Source organism: Sapajus apella, unplaced genomic scaffold (genome assembly GCF_009761245.1).
Source record: "Sapajus apella isolate SASKATOON/1434 unplaced genomic scaffold, GSC_monkey_1.0 scaffold63, whole genome shotgun sequence".
Taxonomy (NCBI): domain Eukaryota; kingdom Metazoa; phylum Chordata; class Mammalia; order Primates; family Cebidae; genus Sapajus; species Sapajus apella.
Genome location: NW_022437003.1, coordinates 8,577,408 through 8,595,710, shown reverse-complemented (window position 1 = coordinate 8,595,710; position 18,303 = coordinate 8,577,408). Strand labels below are relative to the sequence as shown.

The window sequence follows — 18,303 nt, the reverse complement described above, 5'->3', positions numbered from 1 at the left end:
GGGCACGTGAGCTGAGTCACACTGGGGAGGTTGCATTCTTTCTGAATCTCTCTCCTCACCTGTGAAAAGGCTGAGGGTCCTCTTTGCTGGAGAATGACTGCAGAATGGGATGCTGTTTTGTAACAGCGCAGCCTTCACCAGCATTCTCTCATCTCTAATGAGTGTCATCGGGGGCACATATTCTGAGAACGGAGTCAGGGATGGAGAAGAAAGATGGAGGGTGGTGAGGGGTTGTTTAAGAAAAGAAAGAAAATGTGTGTCCCTCTTTAAAATGACCAGTGATAGCGGAGATGAATTAGTGCTCCCGAGCTGCCCATTGCATTCTCCAAACGGGCTGCTGTGGGGTGTAGTTCACAGCTGGGCTTGCTGAGAGCTGCGAGGTGCCTGTTGGACACCCCGGAGAGCCTGTGTGTCACCTTTGAAGGACGAAGACCAGGAGGGAGGGAAGTGTAGGAAGGAGGGGCTGGGTAAGACGAGGGGCAGGGTGCTCCCCACGCAGAGCTTAGGGGTTGCTATGGCGGGGTGGACTGGGAGGGAGGAGATTGGTGCAGAGTTCCCCTGGCTGTCTGGACAGCCACCAACAGCAAGGCCCTCTCTAGCACCTGCTGGCTGGCCAGCCCAGGCTTATGTTTTCATTGCTCTTGCTGGTTTCCCCAGCAATGAACAGGAGACTTTGGCAAGGTAGGTGTTTATTCCTGAGCTGTTCTGCCTGCACTGACCCTTGAAACCTGTGACTCATTTGGAAACCTCCAGTACTTTTATGTCCTTGGCTTTTGGACGTAAAATTATGTTTTTGAAACACAATTTCTCTGATGGCTTTTGGAGGCATTGTGAAGATGCATTAACATTTATCCAGTGTTTTGGAACTGAACAATGTAATATGACGCTGAGTGTTATGGAGTGGAGTGTTATTACGATCGTTATGGTACGATGAACAGAAAGGATGCTTGCAAATGTTCTGGCAGAAGCTGGCAGTTCCCAGCCCCTGCACCAGGAGTGAGGGCTTGTCACTCCCTGTGTCCAGTTTCTCCTGTTTGTTTTTGAGATGGAGAGTCTTGCCCTGTCACCAAGGCTGGAGTATAGTGGGATGATCTCCGCTCACTGCAGCCTCTGCCTCCTGGGTTCATCTAATCTAAACAGATTAGATTTCAAGGATCTGCTTCCTCCAGACCAGGTCAGAAAGAGCCACGGCACAAAAGCATTTCCCAGACCCAGCGTAGGTACCTCCAAGTCCCAGCAAGCCTGAATTGAATTAGACAGTGCTCTGCCTCAGCCTCCCGAGTAGCTGGGATTACAGGCGCGTGCCACTGTGCCCAGCTAATTTTTGTGTTTTTAGTAGAGATGGGGTTTCTCCATCTTGGCTAGGCTGGTCTCGAACTCCTGACCTTGTGATCCACCCGCCTCAGCCTCCCAAAGTGCAGGGATTACAGACATGAGCCACTGTGCCCGTCCTCTCCTGTGGTGTTTTTTTTTTTTTTTTTTTCTTGCTTTTCACCTAAGACAAGCCTTACTCCATAGGGGTAGGAGAAGCAGGCATTTTCAGAGAACATCTTTGGCAGAAAAGGTCCTCTTGAGGTGTTGGCTGACTGAAGAGTGTAACAAGTCCTGTGGCCATTTGCCTGGTGGCTTCCAGGGAAGAAAGAAGAATGTGCTCTTGGGTACATTCTCGGTACTATGGAAAAAGGCACTAGCGCAGACTCGGCACTGTTTTTTGAAAAAAATTTTTGTAGAAACAGAGTCTTGCAGTGTTGATCAGGCTCATCTCAAGCTCTTGGCTTCAAGCAGTCCTCCTACTTCTGCCTCCCAAAGTGTTGAAATTGCAAGCATGAGTCACCATACCTGGCCGGCAGTCCTTCTCTAATAACAAATCTTTGCGTGGAGATGGTAGCACCTGCTTTCGTTGCCGTGAAACCTGGTACTGGAGAGCTCAGGGAGCCTCCTGAGGGCTACACCGCCGGCGAGAGGTGACCTGGCGTTCAGGGCCATGGAGCTTGCCTGGGCCTGTGATATTTTGCTATTGTCCCCCACCTGCTACCAACTCAGGTTGGGGACTTGGAGGTACCTATGTTGGGTCTGGGAAATGCTTTTGTGCTGGTGGCTCTTTCTGACCTGGTCTGGAGGAAGTAGGTCCCTGAGATCTAATCTGTTCAGATGAGAGAGAGGCCAAGCTTTACTCCCCTCTGGTAATGCCATGTCAGCTGCTGCGGGCAGACGTCCAGGAGCTGTGGGCCAGACTTCCACAACCGGACCCCGTCGTTTCCATGCGTGCCTGGTGGCTCGTTGGCCGGCCTGCATTCTTTCTCAAGGTTCTGAGCCACGTAGAGATGCTTCCACTCTACAACTCTTCACAGAGAGGCGGACACCTTCCTTGAATGTTCCTTGAAGGTTTGGGGCAGGTCTGGGGCTTCGCCAGTCAAGTGTGCCTCCCCTGAGGTACAAGGGACGTGTCTGGCCTGCAGCACCTCTCTGGCCACGTTCCCTGGATTTTCTGTATTCACCCGCTTTCTAGAACCGTGGCTGAAAGCTACGAAGGTGATGTTATCTCTGAAGAGTCACAGAATAAACTCAGTTTAAGGTGGCTATTGGCTTGATAGCAACTGTATTTCCATGGGCAGGTAGAAGGACAGTTTCCTTGTGCTTGGGAGCAGTCACTGGCGTTGATATTCTTTTTCTTTTTTTGAGACAGAGTCTTGCTCTTGTCACCCAAGCTAGAGTGCAGTCGTGTGATCTCGGCTCACTGCAATCTCTGCCTCCAGGTTCAAGCAATTCTCTTGCCTCAGCCTCCTAAGCAACTGGGATTATAGGTACACGCCACTATACCCGGCTAATTTTTGTATTTTTAGTAAAGACAGGTTTCACCATGTTGGTCAGGCTGGTCTCGAGCTCTTGACCTCATGATCCGCCCGCCTCAGCCTCCCAAAGTGTTATAATCCCTGGAAGCAAAGTTCATTGCTTCCATAGATTACAGGGGTGAGCCACTGTGCCTGGCTACACCTAGTAAATTCTATGTTATGTGTATTTGACCACAATTACCAAAAAAAAAAAAAAAAGTAAATGGGTAGAGGAGTAATATACGGAAAGCCCTCTAAGGAGGGACTAACATTTATCAAGCATCCCCAACAGCTGGGCCCTGTGCTAATAATTTGAGAGAACTTTCTCTGTAAACCTTTTAATGGCTAAAAGTGGGTACATCCACCCCCATTTCATAGCAGGATAAATGGAGACTCTGAGTTGAAGTGATGTGCCCAAAACCACCCGTCATGAGGGAGGTCCAGCATTCAACCCCAGATCTTTCTGAACTTATTTTGCCATACATTTTGAGGCCTAAAGGAAACCTGGACAACTTGGGACAGAGCACTTTTGTTTTTATTTTTTCCCAGAGAACTTTTGTCGTTAGTCTGTCCAGGCTGCAGTAATGAGATACCATCAACTGAATAGCTTATATTATAAAAATCAGAAGTTGGCCTGGTGTGGTGGCTCACACCTGTAATCCTAGCACTTGGAGAGGCCAAGGCAGGTGGATTGCTTGAGCCCAGGAGTTTGAGACCAGCCTGGCCAACATGGAGAAACCCCATCTCTACTAAAAATACAAAAAATTAGTTGGGCGTGGTGGCGCATGCCTGTAGTCCCAGCTACTTGAGAGGCCGAGGTGGGAAGATCACCTGAGCCTGGGAAGTTGAGGTTGCAGTGACCTGTGATTGTGCCCTTGCACTCCAGCCTGGGGGACAAAGTGAGACCCTGTCTCAAAATAAATAAATAAAATACAAATCAGAAGTTTATTTTCACAGTTCTGGAGGCTAGGAAGTCCAATATCAAGGCAGATTCGGTATCCAGTGAGGGGCTCTTTTCCAGATCTTACATAGACCACTGTCTTTTCTTTGGAATGTCATGTGGATCTCTCTTGGGCCTCTTTTAGAAGGGCGCTAATCCCATTGTTGAGGGCTCCGCCCCCATGACCTAATCACCTCCCCAAATCCCCACCTGCTAATATCATCACCTTGGGGGTAAAGATTTCAATACATGAATTCTGGAAGGATGTAAACATTCAGACCATACAGCTTTTTAAAAAATTGTACAAAAGTACTTGAAGTCTTGGCTTGGCCACTTTTCTCGTTTGTTTTCTTTTTGAGACTGAATTTCGCTCCAGTGCCCGGGCTGGAGTGCAATGGCATGATCTTGGCTCACTGTAACCTCCCTCTCCTGCCTTCTCCTGCCTTAGCCTTCCGAGTAGTGGGGACTATCGGCATGCACCACCACGCCTGGCCAATTTTTTTGTATGTATAGTAGAGACGGGGTTTCACTGTGTTAGCCAGGATGGTCTTGATCTCTTGACCTCGTGATCCACTTGCCTTGGCCTCCCAAAGTGCTGGGATTATAGGCATGACCACGGCACCCGGCTGGCTTGGCCACTTTTTTATGTCTCTTCCATGACCTTCAACTTCTCCTTGATACAGAGGAGCAATTGTCGCCTTCCAGAGCATGCGGGAGCTTGGAACATGCTTGGCTTCCCTAGGAAGAAGGGATGCCTGGCAGGAACCTCCATCTGCCTGCCTCGCTGCTGTGGACGAGGGTTCATTGCTTCCATATTGTCATGGCTGCCCGAGAAATGAACCTGCATGAACTGCCTGGGTGACCGAGCCTGCCATGCTGCCACATGCAGCTCCATTCGGACAGTCCTGTATCTGCCCCACACCTAAGGTGCTTCATGAGATGAAAAAGTGGACTCCTCACTTCATCACCCCAAGCAGCTTCTTCCTGGTCCCCGTTATCACCTCATGCCCAGAGGCTGCTTGGAGGCAGACCGGGGACTTCGCTAAAGCCTGACCACACTCCTGTCGTGTTCTCAGTTCTGATTTGGTCTTTTCCTCTTTTCCCTTATTTTGCCCTTATTGATTTCAAACTTGGATAGCTTTTCGTTCCTGCCAGTGGAAAGTCCCGGTCCTCATGGCAGCATTCTTGCTGTTCTGTGCGTCATGGCTGAAGCATTTCCTAATCACTTTGGACTTTTCCACACAGTGGCAGTGACCACGTTTGGACCACGTCCAGATTCAGCAGCCACACAGGTAGCTGATGGGAGGGAGACACATTTGCACATTACTTGAGGCAAGGAATTAAGAGACCAGCCTGGGCAATCTAGCAAGACCCCATTTCTGTTTTAAAAATAAGTAGAACTTACTTTGACTCTACCTTGTTGTACCTGGTATGTATATGGTGAGCTGACTTGAATTAATTTGTCTAAAGTAGCCCCTTCAAAATAAAATGGATCGTAGGTGGCACCAGATTGGAGAAAAGAAATCCACATTGAAAATGAAATTGGCCGGGTGCGGTGGCTCATGTAATTCCAGCACTTGGGAGGATGAGGTGGACAGATTGCTTGAGCTCAGGACCTTGAGGTCTGCCTAGCAACATGGTGAAACCCCATCTCTACAAAAAATACAAACATTGGCCAGGTGTGGTGGTGTAATCCCAGCTACTTGGGAGGCTCAGGACCTTGAGATCATCCTAGGCAACATGGTGCAACCCTGTCTCTACAAAAAATACAAAATTACCCAGATGTGGTGGCAGGCGCCCATAATCCCAGCTACTTGGGAGGTTGAGGCAGGAGAATTGCTTGAGCCTGGGAGGTTCAGGCTGCAATGAGCCATGTTTGAGCCACTGCATTCCAGCGTGGGAGACAAGAGTGAGATTCTGTCTCACAAAAAAAAAAAAGAAAAAGGAAATGAAATTGTGTGGTAATTGTGTGGTGGGCTTAGAGTAGCGTCTCTAAGGTTTTTGTGGTTTTGTGTGGATGTTTAGCAAGTCAGCCATTGGGGAAGAAGTGGAGCTTGCACCCTGCTTCTGACAGTCCTCTGAGATTCTCTGTCGGGGACAGACCTCATGCTGTTCCTCGCACTGTAAAACAAAAAATTAAACACTCCTGCCCCCATTTAATTATAAAAGTAACACACTTTCTAGTATAAAATCCAGAAAAGCTTAATGAAGAAAAGCAATAAAAGTTAGATCATGTCTTCATCAAGACATCATCTGTTAGCATTTTTCATACACATACTTTTTTTTTTAAAAAAAGCAAAATTGAGACCTATTTCTCCCAACATTATACTAAAAGCATTTAAGCATTTTCTCAGGCTGTTAAACCACTCTTAGGCCGGGCGTGGTGCCTCATACCTATACTCTGAGCACTTTGGGAGGCTGAGGCTGGTGGATCACCTGAAGTCAGGAGTTCCAGACCAGCCTGGCCAACTTGGTGAAACGCTTTCGGTACTAAAAATACAAAAATTAGCCAGGCATGGTAGTGAGTGCCTGTAATCTCAGCTACTAGGGAGGCTGAGGCAGGAGAATCACTTGAACCCAGGAGGTGGAAGTTGCAGTGATCTGAGATTGCACCACTGCACTCCAGCCTGGGCGACAGAGCAAGACTCCATCTCAAAAACAAAACAAAGCAAAAAACACTCTTAAAAACATCACATGGATGGGCCATAAATTGTTGGATCATTCCCATTTTGGGGAATATACTTACAGTTCTGCACTGTTACAGATAATATGTCTTTGTAGTTCAATCTTTGTTCTCACTTATGGTTATTTCCTTGGAAGAGAATCTTAGAAGAATTATTGAATAAAAGGAAGTGCATATTTCTTTTATATGGACAAACTGCTTTCTAGGAAAACTCACACTACAGTAAGTTTTCCCAGCAGAAAGAGATTCTGTCTGATGTTTTCTCTTTAGCATTTACTGTTTACAACTATTGATAATTTGTTAAGTGAAAAGTAGAACCTCATTGGTACCTTAATTTACATTTGGTTATTTGTGAGATTGAACACTTTTTCCATTTTTCTTAGCCACTTTTATTTATTTTATTAGTGTGTTCATGTCCTTTGGCACTTATTCTGTGAGGTGTGAGCTTTTTTCTTACAGATTTAAAAGAGCTCTTATTATGTTAAGGGAAATAACCCTTTGTCAAATTATAGATTTTTTTTTCCTACCTGGGTATTTGTTGATTGCATGAATATCTGGGTTTATGTGCATGTAAGTTTTTTCTTTTTCTTTTTCTTTCTTTCTTTCTTTCTTTTTTTTTTTTTTTTAAATGTAGAGACAGGGTTTTGTCATGTTGCCCAGGCTGGTCTTGAACTCCTGGGCTCAAGCAATCCACTTATCTCAGCCTCCTGATAATGCTGGGATTATAGGTGTGAGCCACTGTGCCTGGCCAGGTTTTCACTTTTTATGTAGACAGCTCTATTGTTACATTTTTCTACCTTTATGCTTGTTGCAAGTATTCAGGTTTCCTTCTGAATTTGGGGAGTGTAACTTTAATTTTAATTCTTTAATCTGCCTCTAGTCCTCTCTCTGGACCATCTGTGATTTTTCTATTGTCAGCTGCTGTTTGGATTAAAGTAACCTTGAGCCCTCCTCATCACCTTTTCCCCACATCCTTTTATATGAAGTTAAAGGTCACTTTGTCTAGGTCAAAAAAGAAAAATTCCCTCTGGGAAGCAATTCACAGAGAAGACACTTGGGTTTCAGTGGAAAAAAAAAAAAAAAAAATAGTGGAATGAGTAAGGATTCGTTTTGCAAAATATGACTTTGCACGGTTGTGAAAACTCAGCCAGGGCACCTTGCCAAGGATCCTATATACTGGCTGAAGAATCCACAGGGCAGTGAGTTGTAATGAAAAGGACTATTTTTGTACTCCTAGACTCCTGCAGTGAAAGAACTTGTATTATTTCCAAACCAGACACATTCTTCTGGTTGATAGATTTTGCCACTTCCTGGAGGCTTGGTTGTTTATTCTTAGGCCAAAGCTTCATGTTCTGTAAACTGAGCACGTGCTGATGCTATGTGGTCCATGAGGGCTCATCTGCCCTTTCCTGTCTAGATGGGAATCCCAGCCCTAGAGAGCGGGGCACACTGTTATTTTCTTAACTGTTTTCTAATTCTGACTCTGGGGTTCCATAGAAATTCTTCAGGGGTTTTGCAAACCGGGAAGCATTTTTGCCCAACACTAAATGTTTTAATCACCAAGAGAGTGTTTCGTTGCTGATTTTCTATATTTGGGTTCCCTCTAAGATTTTTGTTATTGTTGTTGGATGTCCTAAAAGCCCTGACCTGGACACTCTAAGATCTCTTCTAGTTTTTAAATTATATAACGCTGTATCTTCTATGCCAACACCTCACCCAGGAGCCTTTCCCAAAAGTGGTCTCCAGGTATCAAACTCTGTGTTTTTTTTGTCCCCCAGCTGCCTGGGTGGCTTTAGGGCATGCACAGCATCCTGTTTGGGTGTGGCATTCCTGACCTTCCTAAGAGTAATAGTAATTGATGATCATGAGCTGTATTCTTTCTGTCTCAGGCAGGAAATGTGGTGACAGGAGAAATGGTAGAAGAGCTTATTCTTTCTGGAGCAGATATCATCAAAGTGGGAGTTGGACCAGGTAAGACTTGTTAGGAGCATAGCAGAGGGAGTGTGTGGGGAAGAATGGGATCTGGGGCTTGTGGGGACTGGAGATCACTGGAAGGGGATGCATGAATGACTCATTCACAGATATTTAAAGCACGCTTTTTCTGGAAGCACACTTCCCCTGATGAGAAGTATTATTGAGTTGCTTTTTCATGCCCCCAGGGAACTTCTAAATGAGCTTGGATGTGGTTAGAATGTGAGGGCTTGGTTTCAGAACCAGTGCGGAAGAATGTAGATTTCACGAATGACCCCATACACCTTGAAGAGGAAGGTGATGGGTGAAGAATCCATGGAGACAGTTAATAAACATGAAGGACTCCAGTTTATGTGAATGTTTGAGGGACCCCAAACATTGCTTGCATGATGACACCACATTTGAACTTGACCCGTGGCCTAGGTAATTATCGCCTTTGGCTTCTCCCCGATACATATTGGACATAGATTTTTGCCCATGTTCTTCTCCCAGGCATGCTCTCAGGACCACCCATTGGCATCTCTTGAGTCTTGCTCTGTTGCCGAGGCTGGAGTGCAATGGCATGATCTCGGCTCACTGCAACCTCAGCCTTCCCGTTTCAAGCGATTCTCCTGCCTCAGCCTCCTGGGTAGCTGGGATTACAGGCGCCTCTGCCAGGCCCAGCCAATTTTTTTTATTTTTAATAGAGACAGAGTTTTACCATGTTGGCCAAGCTGGTCTCAAACTCCTGACCTCATGATGTGCCACCTCGGCCTCCCAAAGTGCTGGGATTACAGGTGTGAGCCACTGTGCCTGGCCCACCCATGGGCATCTTAAGTGGAAGAATGAGGTAGAGCCTTCTGTCCTTGTCATGGGTGGCACCATTTTCTCATGGGGCAGAGTTGCTGTTTGCATTCCCTTTTTGCCATCCTTGAAGATGAGCTGCCATGTTTTAAATTCCTCCTTGCACAATCGGTATCAGCCAGACACTAAAACTGAAGAGCAAGAAAGAAAGATACACATTTTCGCTTGGGACTAAAAAGCAGCAAAGATTTTTAAAAAGCATCTTGCACCCAATTCACGCTACCAAAAGAGGAAGCAAACCTAAACCAATATGAGAGGAACCTGGGAAAACACACAACTGGGAGGCGCGGGAGATGCTGTTGAGCTGTGACCTGGCTCCGTGATCGGCCCGAGGGAATTGGATGAAGAGAATATTAGGAGGAAGAGCCATGTAGGTTCATAAAGACGCCCAAGCTCTTAACATACAGGGAGATTTTCAGAATTAAGTCTTTGATATTGCGAATCATATAAGCCAGTTAATGTATTCTGGGCAAGTGAGAAGATGACTCTGGTCTTTACTATCTGCCATTATTGAAGAGACAAGGATAAAGCCCCATTCTTCCTTGCCAGGCTGTCTGCTCTTAGGGCAGGCTGTAGTAGACCGATAATAGAACAAAATCCAGCCAGGCGCGGTGGCTCACGCCTGTAATCCCAGCACTTTGGGAGGCCGAGGCGGGTGAATCACGAGGTCAAGAGATCAAGACCATCCTGGTCAACACGGTGAAACCCCATCTCTACTAAAACTACAAAAAAATTAGCTGGGCATGGTGGCGCGTGCCTGTAAGCCCAGCTACTCAGGAGGCTGAGGCAGGAGAATTGCCTGAACCCAGGAGGCGGAGGTTGCGGTGAGCCGAGATCGCGCCATTGCACTCCAGCCTGGGTAACAAGAGCGAAACTCCGTCTCAAAAAAAAAAAAAAAAAAAAAAACAAAATACAGTAGTAGACTAGGAAGATTCCCTCTTTTTCCCAAAGGCAGGGCCACTCACTGGTCACCTTGTTTAATCAGAAATATGGGCCTGATGTGGTGGCTTACACTTGTAATCCCAGCACTTTGGGAGGCCAAGGTGGGCGGATTGCTTGATCCCAGGAGTTCAAGACCAGCCTGGGCAACATGGTGAAGCCCTGTCTTTACTAAAAATACAAAATAAAAATAAAAAGGTAGTCAAGCACAGTGGCCTGCAGGTACAGTCTCAGCTCCTTGGGAGGCTGAGGTGAGAGGATCCCCTGAGCCTGGGAGGTGAAGGTTACAGGGAGCCGAGATCGCACCACTGCACTCCAGTCTTGGTGACAGACCAAGACCCTGTCTCAGGAAAAACAAAGGAAATACATATTGAGTGTGTGCTGCCTACCGTTGTGCTGGGTGGGTGCTGTACAGGACATGAAGGTGTGTGAGAAGCTTCTTGGCTCTCAAAGCTTTTTTTGTTGTATTTTTTTTTTCTTTTTTGACACAGAGTCTTGCTCTGTCACCCAGGCTAAAGTACAGTGTTGTGATCTTGGCTCACCACAACCTCCGCCTCCCAGGTTCAAGTGATTCTTCTGCCTCAGCCTCCCCAGTAGCTGGGGTTACAGGCATGGTGGATGCCTGGCTAATTTTTTTGTACTTATAGTAGAGACAGGGTTTCACCATGTTGGCCAGGCTGGTCTTGAACTCCTGGCCTCAGGTAACTGCCTGCTTCGACCTCCCAAAGTGCTGGATTACAGGCGTGAGCCACCGCGCCCGGCCCTCTGAGAGCTTTTCTAGATGTGATCTCGAGCATTCGTTGCATTTGTTTTTTCTTGCACATCTGTGTGCCTGCATTCTATTTCCCCAGAAGCTATTGTCCTTTCACTGTCACCGTCTCTCCCTACCCCTCTGGCTGGCTGTGTAGACCAGACGTGACTAAAGAGAATTAAGGGGCCTTCTCTGAGCCTGATGCATGGGAGACACTTCTTTAAATTGTTTGGAGACCATATTTAAGTCTTACACATTCTTTATGGTAAAAACATTGCTGGTTACGTATCTAAATGATAGCATTATTGGATGTCTATTGATTGATAGATATCATTCATTATTAAGCAACTTCTGGGAACTGGAAAAAAGCATCAGAAATGGATTCCCTGCCTGGGTGTTAATCAGAACCACTCCTGTGCCTTCTTTGAAGCTTCTTCCTTGGCTGTTTCCTAGAAAGCAAGTGATCTGCTCTTGGTAGGGCCCTTACTTCCATCAGAGTCTGGGGTCTGCTGCAGCTGAGGCCCCCACCGCTGGTTCTAACAATTGAACGGGAGAGGGGGAGAAAAGCTGAGGCTGAACCAGGGGCTAAATCCCTTATTCTGCCATGCACAACGTCTGGTTGCAGGGTGAGGGGCGGGGGGACAATGCCTTCGTGGGAATGAGACTTCTTGGCTCCAGGACTGTGAGTGACACAGAGCGAGACGAAGGGAGCTGCAGGACTTGGGTGGATTCTGCCCCGCAGCTGGTGCAGGAGAGGCACTTGCCCTGTCTCTCCTGGTTTCTGTGCTAAATCCAGGCCTGGGGAGCACAGACATGCTTCTCTGTCTGGTCTTGCCCCTAAAGACCCCTGGCAGGAATTAGTATCCTACAAGGTGGTGGCAGCCAGGAGCCGGAGAGGAGGCCGGGCCTCAGAGCGTTCCACCCACGGTCTGGTGGGCAGTTCACTTCCACCTTTATCCTGTCCCCAGAGCGCCCTCTATGTGCACTACAAGACATCTGGGAGGGGCTGAGCACGTGGCAGTGCAGAGAGGGATGTGGGGCTCTTTCATCCTGAGTCCACGCATTCTTTCAGTGACTATTTATAGTGCCTTACTGTATACAAGGCCCTGTTCTCAGCACCCGATAATAACAGTGGATGTCCTTGGAGCCCACCACCCAGCAGGGAAGACAGACCCTCAGCCTTCTCACACAAATCCTGATGGAAATGCCTGTCTTTGAGACTGTGATGAACAGCTCCCCTGGGGCAGTGACATTTAAGAAGAAGCTGGAAAGATGAGAAGGGTTGTCTAGACGAGGCGGGCTGGTACAGAGGGAGTGTCCGACAGAGAACATTGTGTACAGAGCAGCCCCGAAGGTGGGAAGAAAAGAAACTCGCAGTGGGGAGGGAGGGAGCAGGTGGCGCTTGAATCGGCTGTTCTGGGAGATGGGTGCTGTGGCGGCCGGGAAGCTGGAATAAGGGGAGGTGTGATAAAGAGGCCAGAGTGCGACTTGGCCTGGACCCACCTGGGAGAACACCCAGGACTGGGGCTGACCGGGAGACAGGCAGGCAGGAGGGTGCTGGTGTGAGCAGTGTGCTAGAAGTGAACCGCAGGGGCTAGGCTTCGAAGGACTTGAGGCGGAGCAGCCAGGAGGGAGACGGACCAGCAGCTGGGCCATGTGCGGGACAGAGCTGAGTGAGAGCAGGTGAGGATGTGGAGGCCAGGCTCTGGGCCAAGCAGTGTCCCTCACTCTGCCATTTGTTCTCTGCCACAACCCCAGGAGGTTGTGTTTCTCTGCATTTTACAGGCCAGGCAGTGAGGCTTAAGAGAGGTGAGTCATTTGACAAAGGTTGGAGGTAAAGAAGCTATGAGGCTGTGGGAGGATTCCGAGAGGTCCTTTAAAGCCGAGTGTATTTGAGAGGCTTAGGTAGGCAGATCATGAGGCCCAGAGTTTGAGACCAGCCTGGCCAATATGGTGAAACCTCGTCTCTACTAAAAATACAAAACTTAGCCGGGTGCGGTGGCATGTGCCTGTAGTCCCAGCTGCTCGGGAGGCTGAGGCAGGAGAGTCACTTGAACCCAGGAGGTGGAGGTTGCAGTGAGCCGAGATCACGCCACTGAAATCCAGCCTGGGCGACAGAGCCAGACCTCCCCCATCCTAAAAAGCAGCTGGGACTAGAAATGCAGTATAAGTTTGTAGAAAGGTGGAAAAGAGTGGGCGTGTGGAGAGGTTAGTGTTTGGCCACTGCATGGGAGCTGATGCCACAGGGAAGAGTGGCAGGGACAGGTGCATGGCAGAGGGGAAGGCGATGTCTGGGACCTCAGCCAGTGACGGCGATGAGGACCTGAAGGGGTGCATGGCCAGGCGGTGTGGTTCGCAGCGACCTCCGCTGTGCAGATGGGGAGCCCCTTCCCTACGTCTCCTCTGCTACGGAAGGTTTACCCGGTCACTAGGGTGGGGCTGTGAAGGTGATGGGGTGCATTTCCTGTCAGTCTTCTCATGCATAACCATCTCCTCTGGGGTCAACTTCTTTCTCTGCAGGTTCTGTGTGCACCACGCGCACCAAGACGGGAGTGGGCTACCCCCAGCTGAGTGCAGTCATCGAGTGCGCAGACTCTGCCCACGGCCTGAAGGGCCACATCATCTCTGTGAGTCTCCGCCCGGGACCGGGGCTGGGGTGTCTTGGGAGGCCCCTGCTCCCTCGCTGCTCCTTTTCTTCCGCTGGCTGAGCATCTCGTGGGCATGGGAGGGAGCTGGGCACTGCGGTCGCAGCGCCAACATTCAGCAGAAACAGAGGCCTTATTGCCCACAGATCCCACAGTGAGGGTGGCAGGCCCGTTGGCAGAAGCCATACGAGCAGGTGGGTGGTACATCCGACGAGGGATGCACAAGGAGCTTTGAGAACACAGCGTAGGCCAGGTGACAGCTGGCTAGAACAGTGGTAACAAAGCCCCTCAGACTAGGGGCTTAAGTGTCTCGCCGTTCTGGAGATGAGAAGTCCAACATGCGGGTATCGGGGCCACGCTCCCTCTCCGGCCCCCGGGGAAGGATCTGTTCCAGCCTCTCTCTGACCTTCTGCCGGTTCCTTAGCTTGTGGCTCCCTCCGTGTGTGTGTGTGTGTGTGTGTGTGTGTGTGTGTGTGTGTGTGCGCGCGCGCGCGCGCGCACGTCCTCTTTTCCTGAGGATACTAGTTCTTTGGATTAGGGGCCACCTTTCTCCAGGATGTCCTCATCTTAACTGATCACATGTCTTGTTGTTTCTGTTTCCAAATAAAGTCACATTCTGAGATGTTAGGGGTTAGGATGGCAACAATGAGTTTTTGGGGGGACACAGTTCAACCCATAGCAGGCCATGGATCCCATATTCAGGGTCAGGGAAGGTTTCCTGGAGTGTGATAGAGAGACCTGATGTTTGAAAAGGAATTTTTCAGATGAGAGGAAAGAAGGGAATGGAAAAGCACTGGGGAAGCAAATCTCGGTCGCTGCATCTGGGGCGCGTGAGCTGAGAGGGGCAGGTGTGAGGGGCAGCAGCAGATAAGCTTGGGCAAGAGCTGTGAGATCCAGCTTTAGGGATGAGACTTCTCCAAGAGCACTAGGAAGCTGCTGCGGAGATGTGAGCAGGAGAGTGCCTAACTCACTGCCTTGGGGAGGGTTGAAAGGGGCAAGATATAAAAGAGAGCCCGGCTGGGACAGTGTTAGTAACTCAGGCGGGAGGTGACTGTGCCTGGCAGCAGGCTTGAGAGTCATCTCCAGAATGACCTGACATTTGGGAGGCAGATTTAAACGCGTGTCAGCAGTGGAGTAGGTGCTTGGGGGCCGCCGGAGGGGGAGGAGAAGGAGGGGGGGGGGGGGGGGAGGGGTGGGGAAAGAGGAGCAAGGCTTCGGCTGACCCACCTGCTGGCTCACCTGGAAGACCCCTGCAAAGGAAGAGGTTCGGGGCTGGTACGATGTTCACTATGGCGCATGTTTGTTGATTTTGGGGTGCTTGAGGGGCATCAGAAAGGAAATTGCACTTGAGATGTTGGGTTCGTGGTCGGAGACCTGGCAGCTTTTAGCCCATAGCTGATGAGAGTCTTGGGAATGGTGCCCAGGTAGCACCTGGAGCTGGGATCGAGGTCTTTCACTCGCTGTCCAGTGCCGATTGCCTGGGCCCCTTCTCGTGTCTCATCCAGGTTTTTCACCCACTCATCCATTCATCCAGCAAGTATTTATTAAGCATCTACTGTGACAGAATCTAGAATAAATGATCAAAGGTTTATGGGTAAATGACAGAGTTCTAAGACCCTCCACTCCATACCCTTTGCCCTAGTGAACAAGCTAATACCCATTTATTGAGCAGCTAGTGTGTGAAAGGCTGGCATAAAACTGTCGGGCTACATTTGCTAAGAGGTTATTCAACACATGGGAGCAGCCAAGCAGTAGCACCATTCCACACTGTCAGTGGTTCTCACGTCCTGAGTGCAGCCTTGTCTGAGGCTGGCTGCATGAGAATCACCAGAGAGGCTTTTACAAATCGGCATTCCCCGGCCCCAACCTAGCGAACTGACTCTTTCAGAGGTTGGTCCCCAAAATCCCCATATGCAATTAGTCATGTCTCTATTACCTAACAGGGTTAATCATCAAGCATCTCCATCAAGTCGCCACTCAGACCCTATATCGTAAGCGGTAATTGAATGACGGCTATTTCCAAAGTAGTGGAGGTCAGATTAATAAAGTTTTACTATGAATGTATTCTGAGATCCTTGTATGTCTTTCTAGAAACTTCAGACTTGCTTAGTTTACAGGGTTGTTTGGCCAAAGATCAGTGGTAGGGTGGGGTGGAAGCTTTGTGTGCCCCAGAGGTGAATCTGGAAATCAACTTAGCATCTCTCTATACAGTACCACCTAATTTATAGTATATCTCAGCAGTTCCCTTAAGCATGGTGCCCAGACCAGCAGCATCAGTATCAATGGAGAGCTTGTGAGACATTCTTGGGCCCCACGCTAGACATGACCTACTTTGTCAAAACTCTGCAGGTGAGGCCCAGGAACCTGCTTTAACAAAAACCCTCAGGTAGTTCTGATGTGCTCTCAAGGGTGAAACCCACTGGCTTGTAGAGTAGAGGTCAGCACACGCTGGCTGGGTGAGTGTTCCTGAGCCAGGTCTCATCTGCTGGTGCCCAAGGCGGCAGCTTCTCTGACTTCGTCAGTTAGGGACAATGACATCCCAAGCCTGGGGTCCTCGTGCTATAGGAAGGTAGCACTTCTGATCCTGTTTGTGTGCTCCGAGGTTCTTTTAACATCAACACCAAGAGGTCTCCTCGATGGGATTACGAGTTCCATTTAGCCAGAAAAGCAAATGAATGGACTTCGTAGAATTTGGACCCTTGCCCTCAGTTCAGTCCTTGTAAGCAGCTGAGCATCTTGTGGTTGCTTCAGAGCAGCCATTGCCCCACACTCCCTTTGTCTAACAGGGCATGGGCAGGTTTCTCTCACTTGCCAGTAGTCCCGAACCTGCTGGAAACCCATGAGATGTTTTGGATCCTGCCACTTTGTCCAATTTCCTTCCAGCTGTCTCATTTTACACTTTATTTGCTGAACTAGCACATCGGTGCCATTGAAGTTCAAAAGCCACAGCATGGTGTCTGCTCAGCATGTGCTGATACTCAAAAGGCTGGGCTTCAGTCATGTTTCTATTTATTGTGGCCTACGTGGGCCTCAGAGAGGCAGAGAGAGGAAAAATTCAGGATCCCTCCTGCACAGGTGAGGACTAAGGTGGAACCAGTTACTTTTTTCTTGTCACATCATTATTTAGAAATAACCTAAACAAATTCATTCAAATGACTTAATCTTTTTTTTGAGGCTGGAAAAATTTTGCAACAAAATATGTTTAACCAAGGAAAAAGTTAGAAATGCAAATAAACCTAAAAAGGGAAATAAGTATCAGCAGTAATGCTGTCATCCTAAGATAACCGCTGGTTTTAAACTTGTTTTTCCATTTTTATAGCTGTGTGACCTTGGGAGAGTTGCTCAGCCTTTATGAGCCTCATTTTATTTCCCCCATCTACAGAATATCTCCTTCAGTTTCATGTGTTTGAATGGAAAAATGGCTTTTTTTTTTTTTTTGAGAGGGGGTTTCACTCATGTTACCCAGGCTGGAGTGCAATGGCGCGATCTCGGCTTACCGCAACCTCTGCCTCCTGGGTTCAGGCAATTCTCCTGCCTCAGCCTCCTGAGTAGCTGGGATTACAGGCACGCACCACCATGCCCAGCTAATTTTTTGTATTTTTAGTAGAGACGGGGTTTCACCATGTTGACCAGGATGGTCTCGATCTCTTGACCTCGTGATCCACCCCCCTCGGCCTCCCAAAGTGCTGGGATTACAGGCTTGAGCCACCGCGCCCGGCCTGGAAAAATGGCTTTTAAGTTCATAATAGTTGCTGGTTCTTGGTAGGTGACTGACTTGAACAACTTTCTCTGCCTACCCCATGTTTGCGGCCACTGCCCTTTCTTTGTTTGAGGCATGAGCAAGAACTTTTTTTTTCTTTTTTATTAATTGTTAGTATTTAATATAATGTGAGCAAGATTTTTGTGTGTTTTTTTGAGACAAAGTCTCGCTCTGTTGCCCAGGCTGGAGTGCAGTGGCATGAACTCGGCTCACTGCAACCTCCGTCCCAGGTTTTACCGGATTTAAGCGATTCTCCTGCCTCAGCCTCCCGAGTAGCTGGGGTTACAGGTGCGCACCACCACACGCAGCTAATTTTTTTATGTTTAGCAGAGACGGGGTTTCACCATGTTGGCCAGGCTGGTCTGAAACTCCTAACCTCAGGCGATCTGCCCACCTTGGCCTCTCACAGTGCTGGGATTATAGGCATGAGCTACTGTGCTGACCCTGAGCAAGTTTGCGGTTTTTTTTTTTTTTTTTTTTTTTGTACTTTAGATTCTGGGGCACATGGGCAGATCATGCAGGATTGTTGCATAGGTACCTACATGGCAATGTGGTTTGCTGCCTTCATTCTCCTGTCACCTACATCTGGCATTTCTCCCCATGTTATCCCTCTCCACTGCCCCACTGTGTCCCCCTTGCCCCGCTCCCACAACAGACCCCAGTGTGTGATGCTCCCCTCCCTGTGTCCATGTGTCCTCATTGTTCAACACCTGCCTATGAGTGAGAACGTGCAGTGTTTGATTTTCTGTTCTTGTGTCAGTTTGCTGAGAATTATGGTTTCCAGATTTATCCATGTCCCTACAAAGGACACGAACTCATCGTTTTTGATGGCTGCATAGTATTCCATGGTGTATATGTGCCACATTTTTCTTGTCCAATCTATCGTTGATGAGCATTTGGGTTGGTTCCAGGTCTTTGCTATTGTAAACAGTGCCGCTGT

The 18,303-nt window shown here is 48.5% G+C and overlaps 1 protein-coding gene across 2 annotated transcripts in view; it reads left to right on the top strand.

Moving 5' to 3' along the window:
• The window catches only part of GMPR (guanosine monophosphate reductase), a 65,004-nt gene that overhangs the window by 31,864 nt on the left and 14,837 nt on the right, over positions 1–18,303 (top strand). For both annotated transcript variants that reach the window (XM_032247659.1, XM_032247660.1), the window contains exons 5-6: positions 8,344–8,425; positions 13,479–13,585. In XM_032247659.1, the coding sequence (XP_032103550.1) occupies positions 8,344–8,425; positions 13,479–13,585 (189 nt within the window). The remainder of the gene's footprint in view (positions 1–8,343; positions 8,426–13,478; positions 13,586–18,303) is intronic.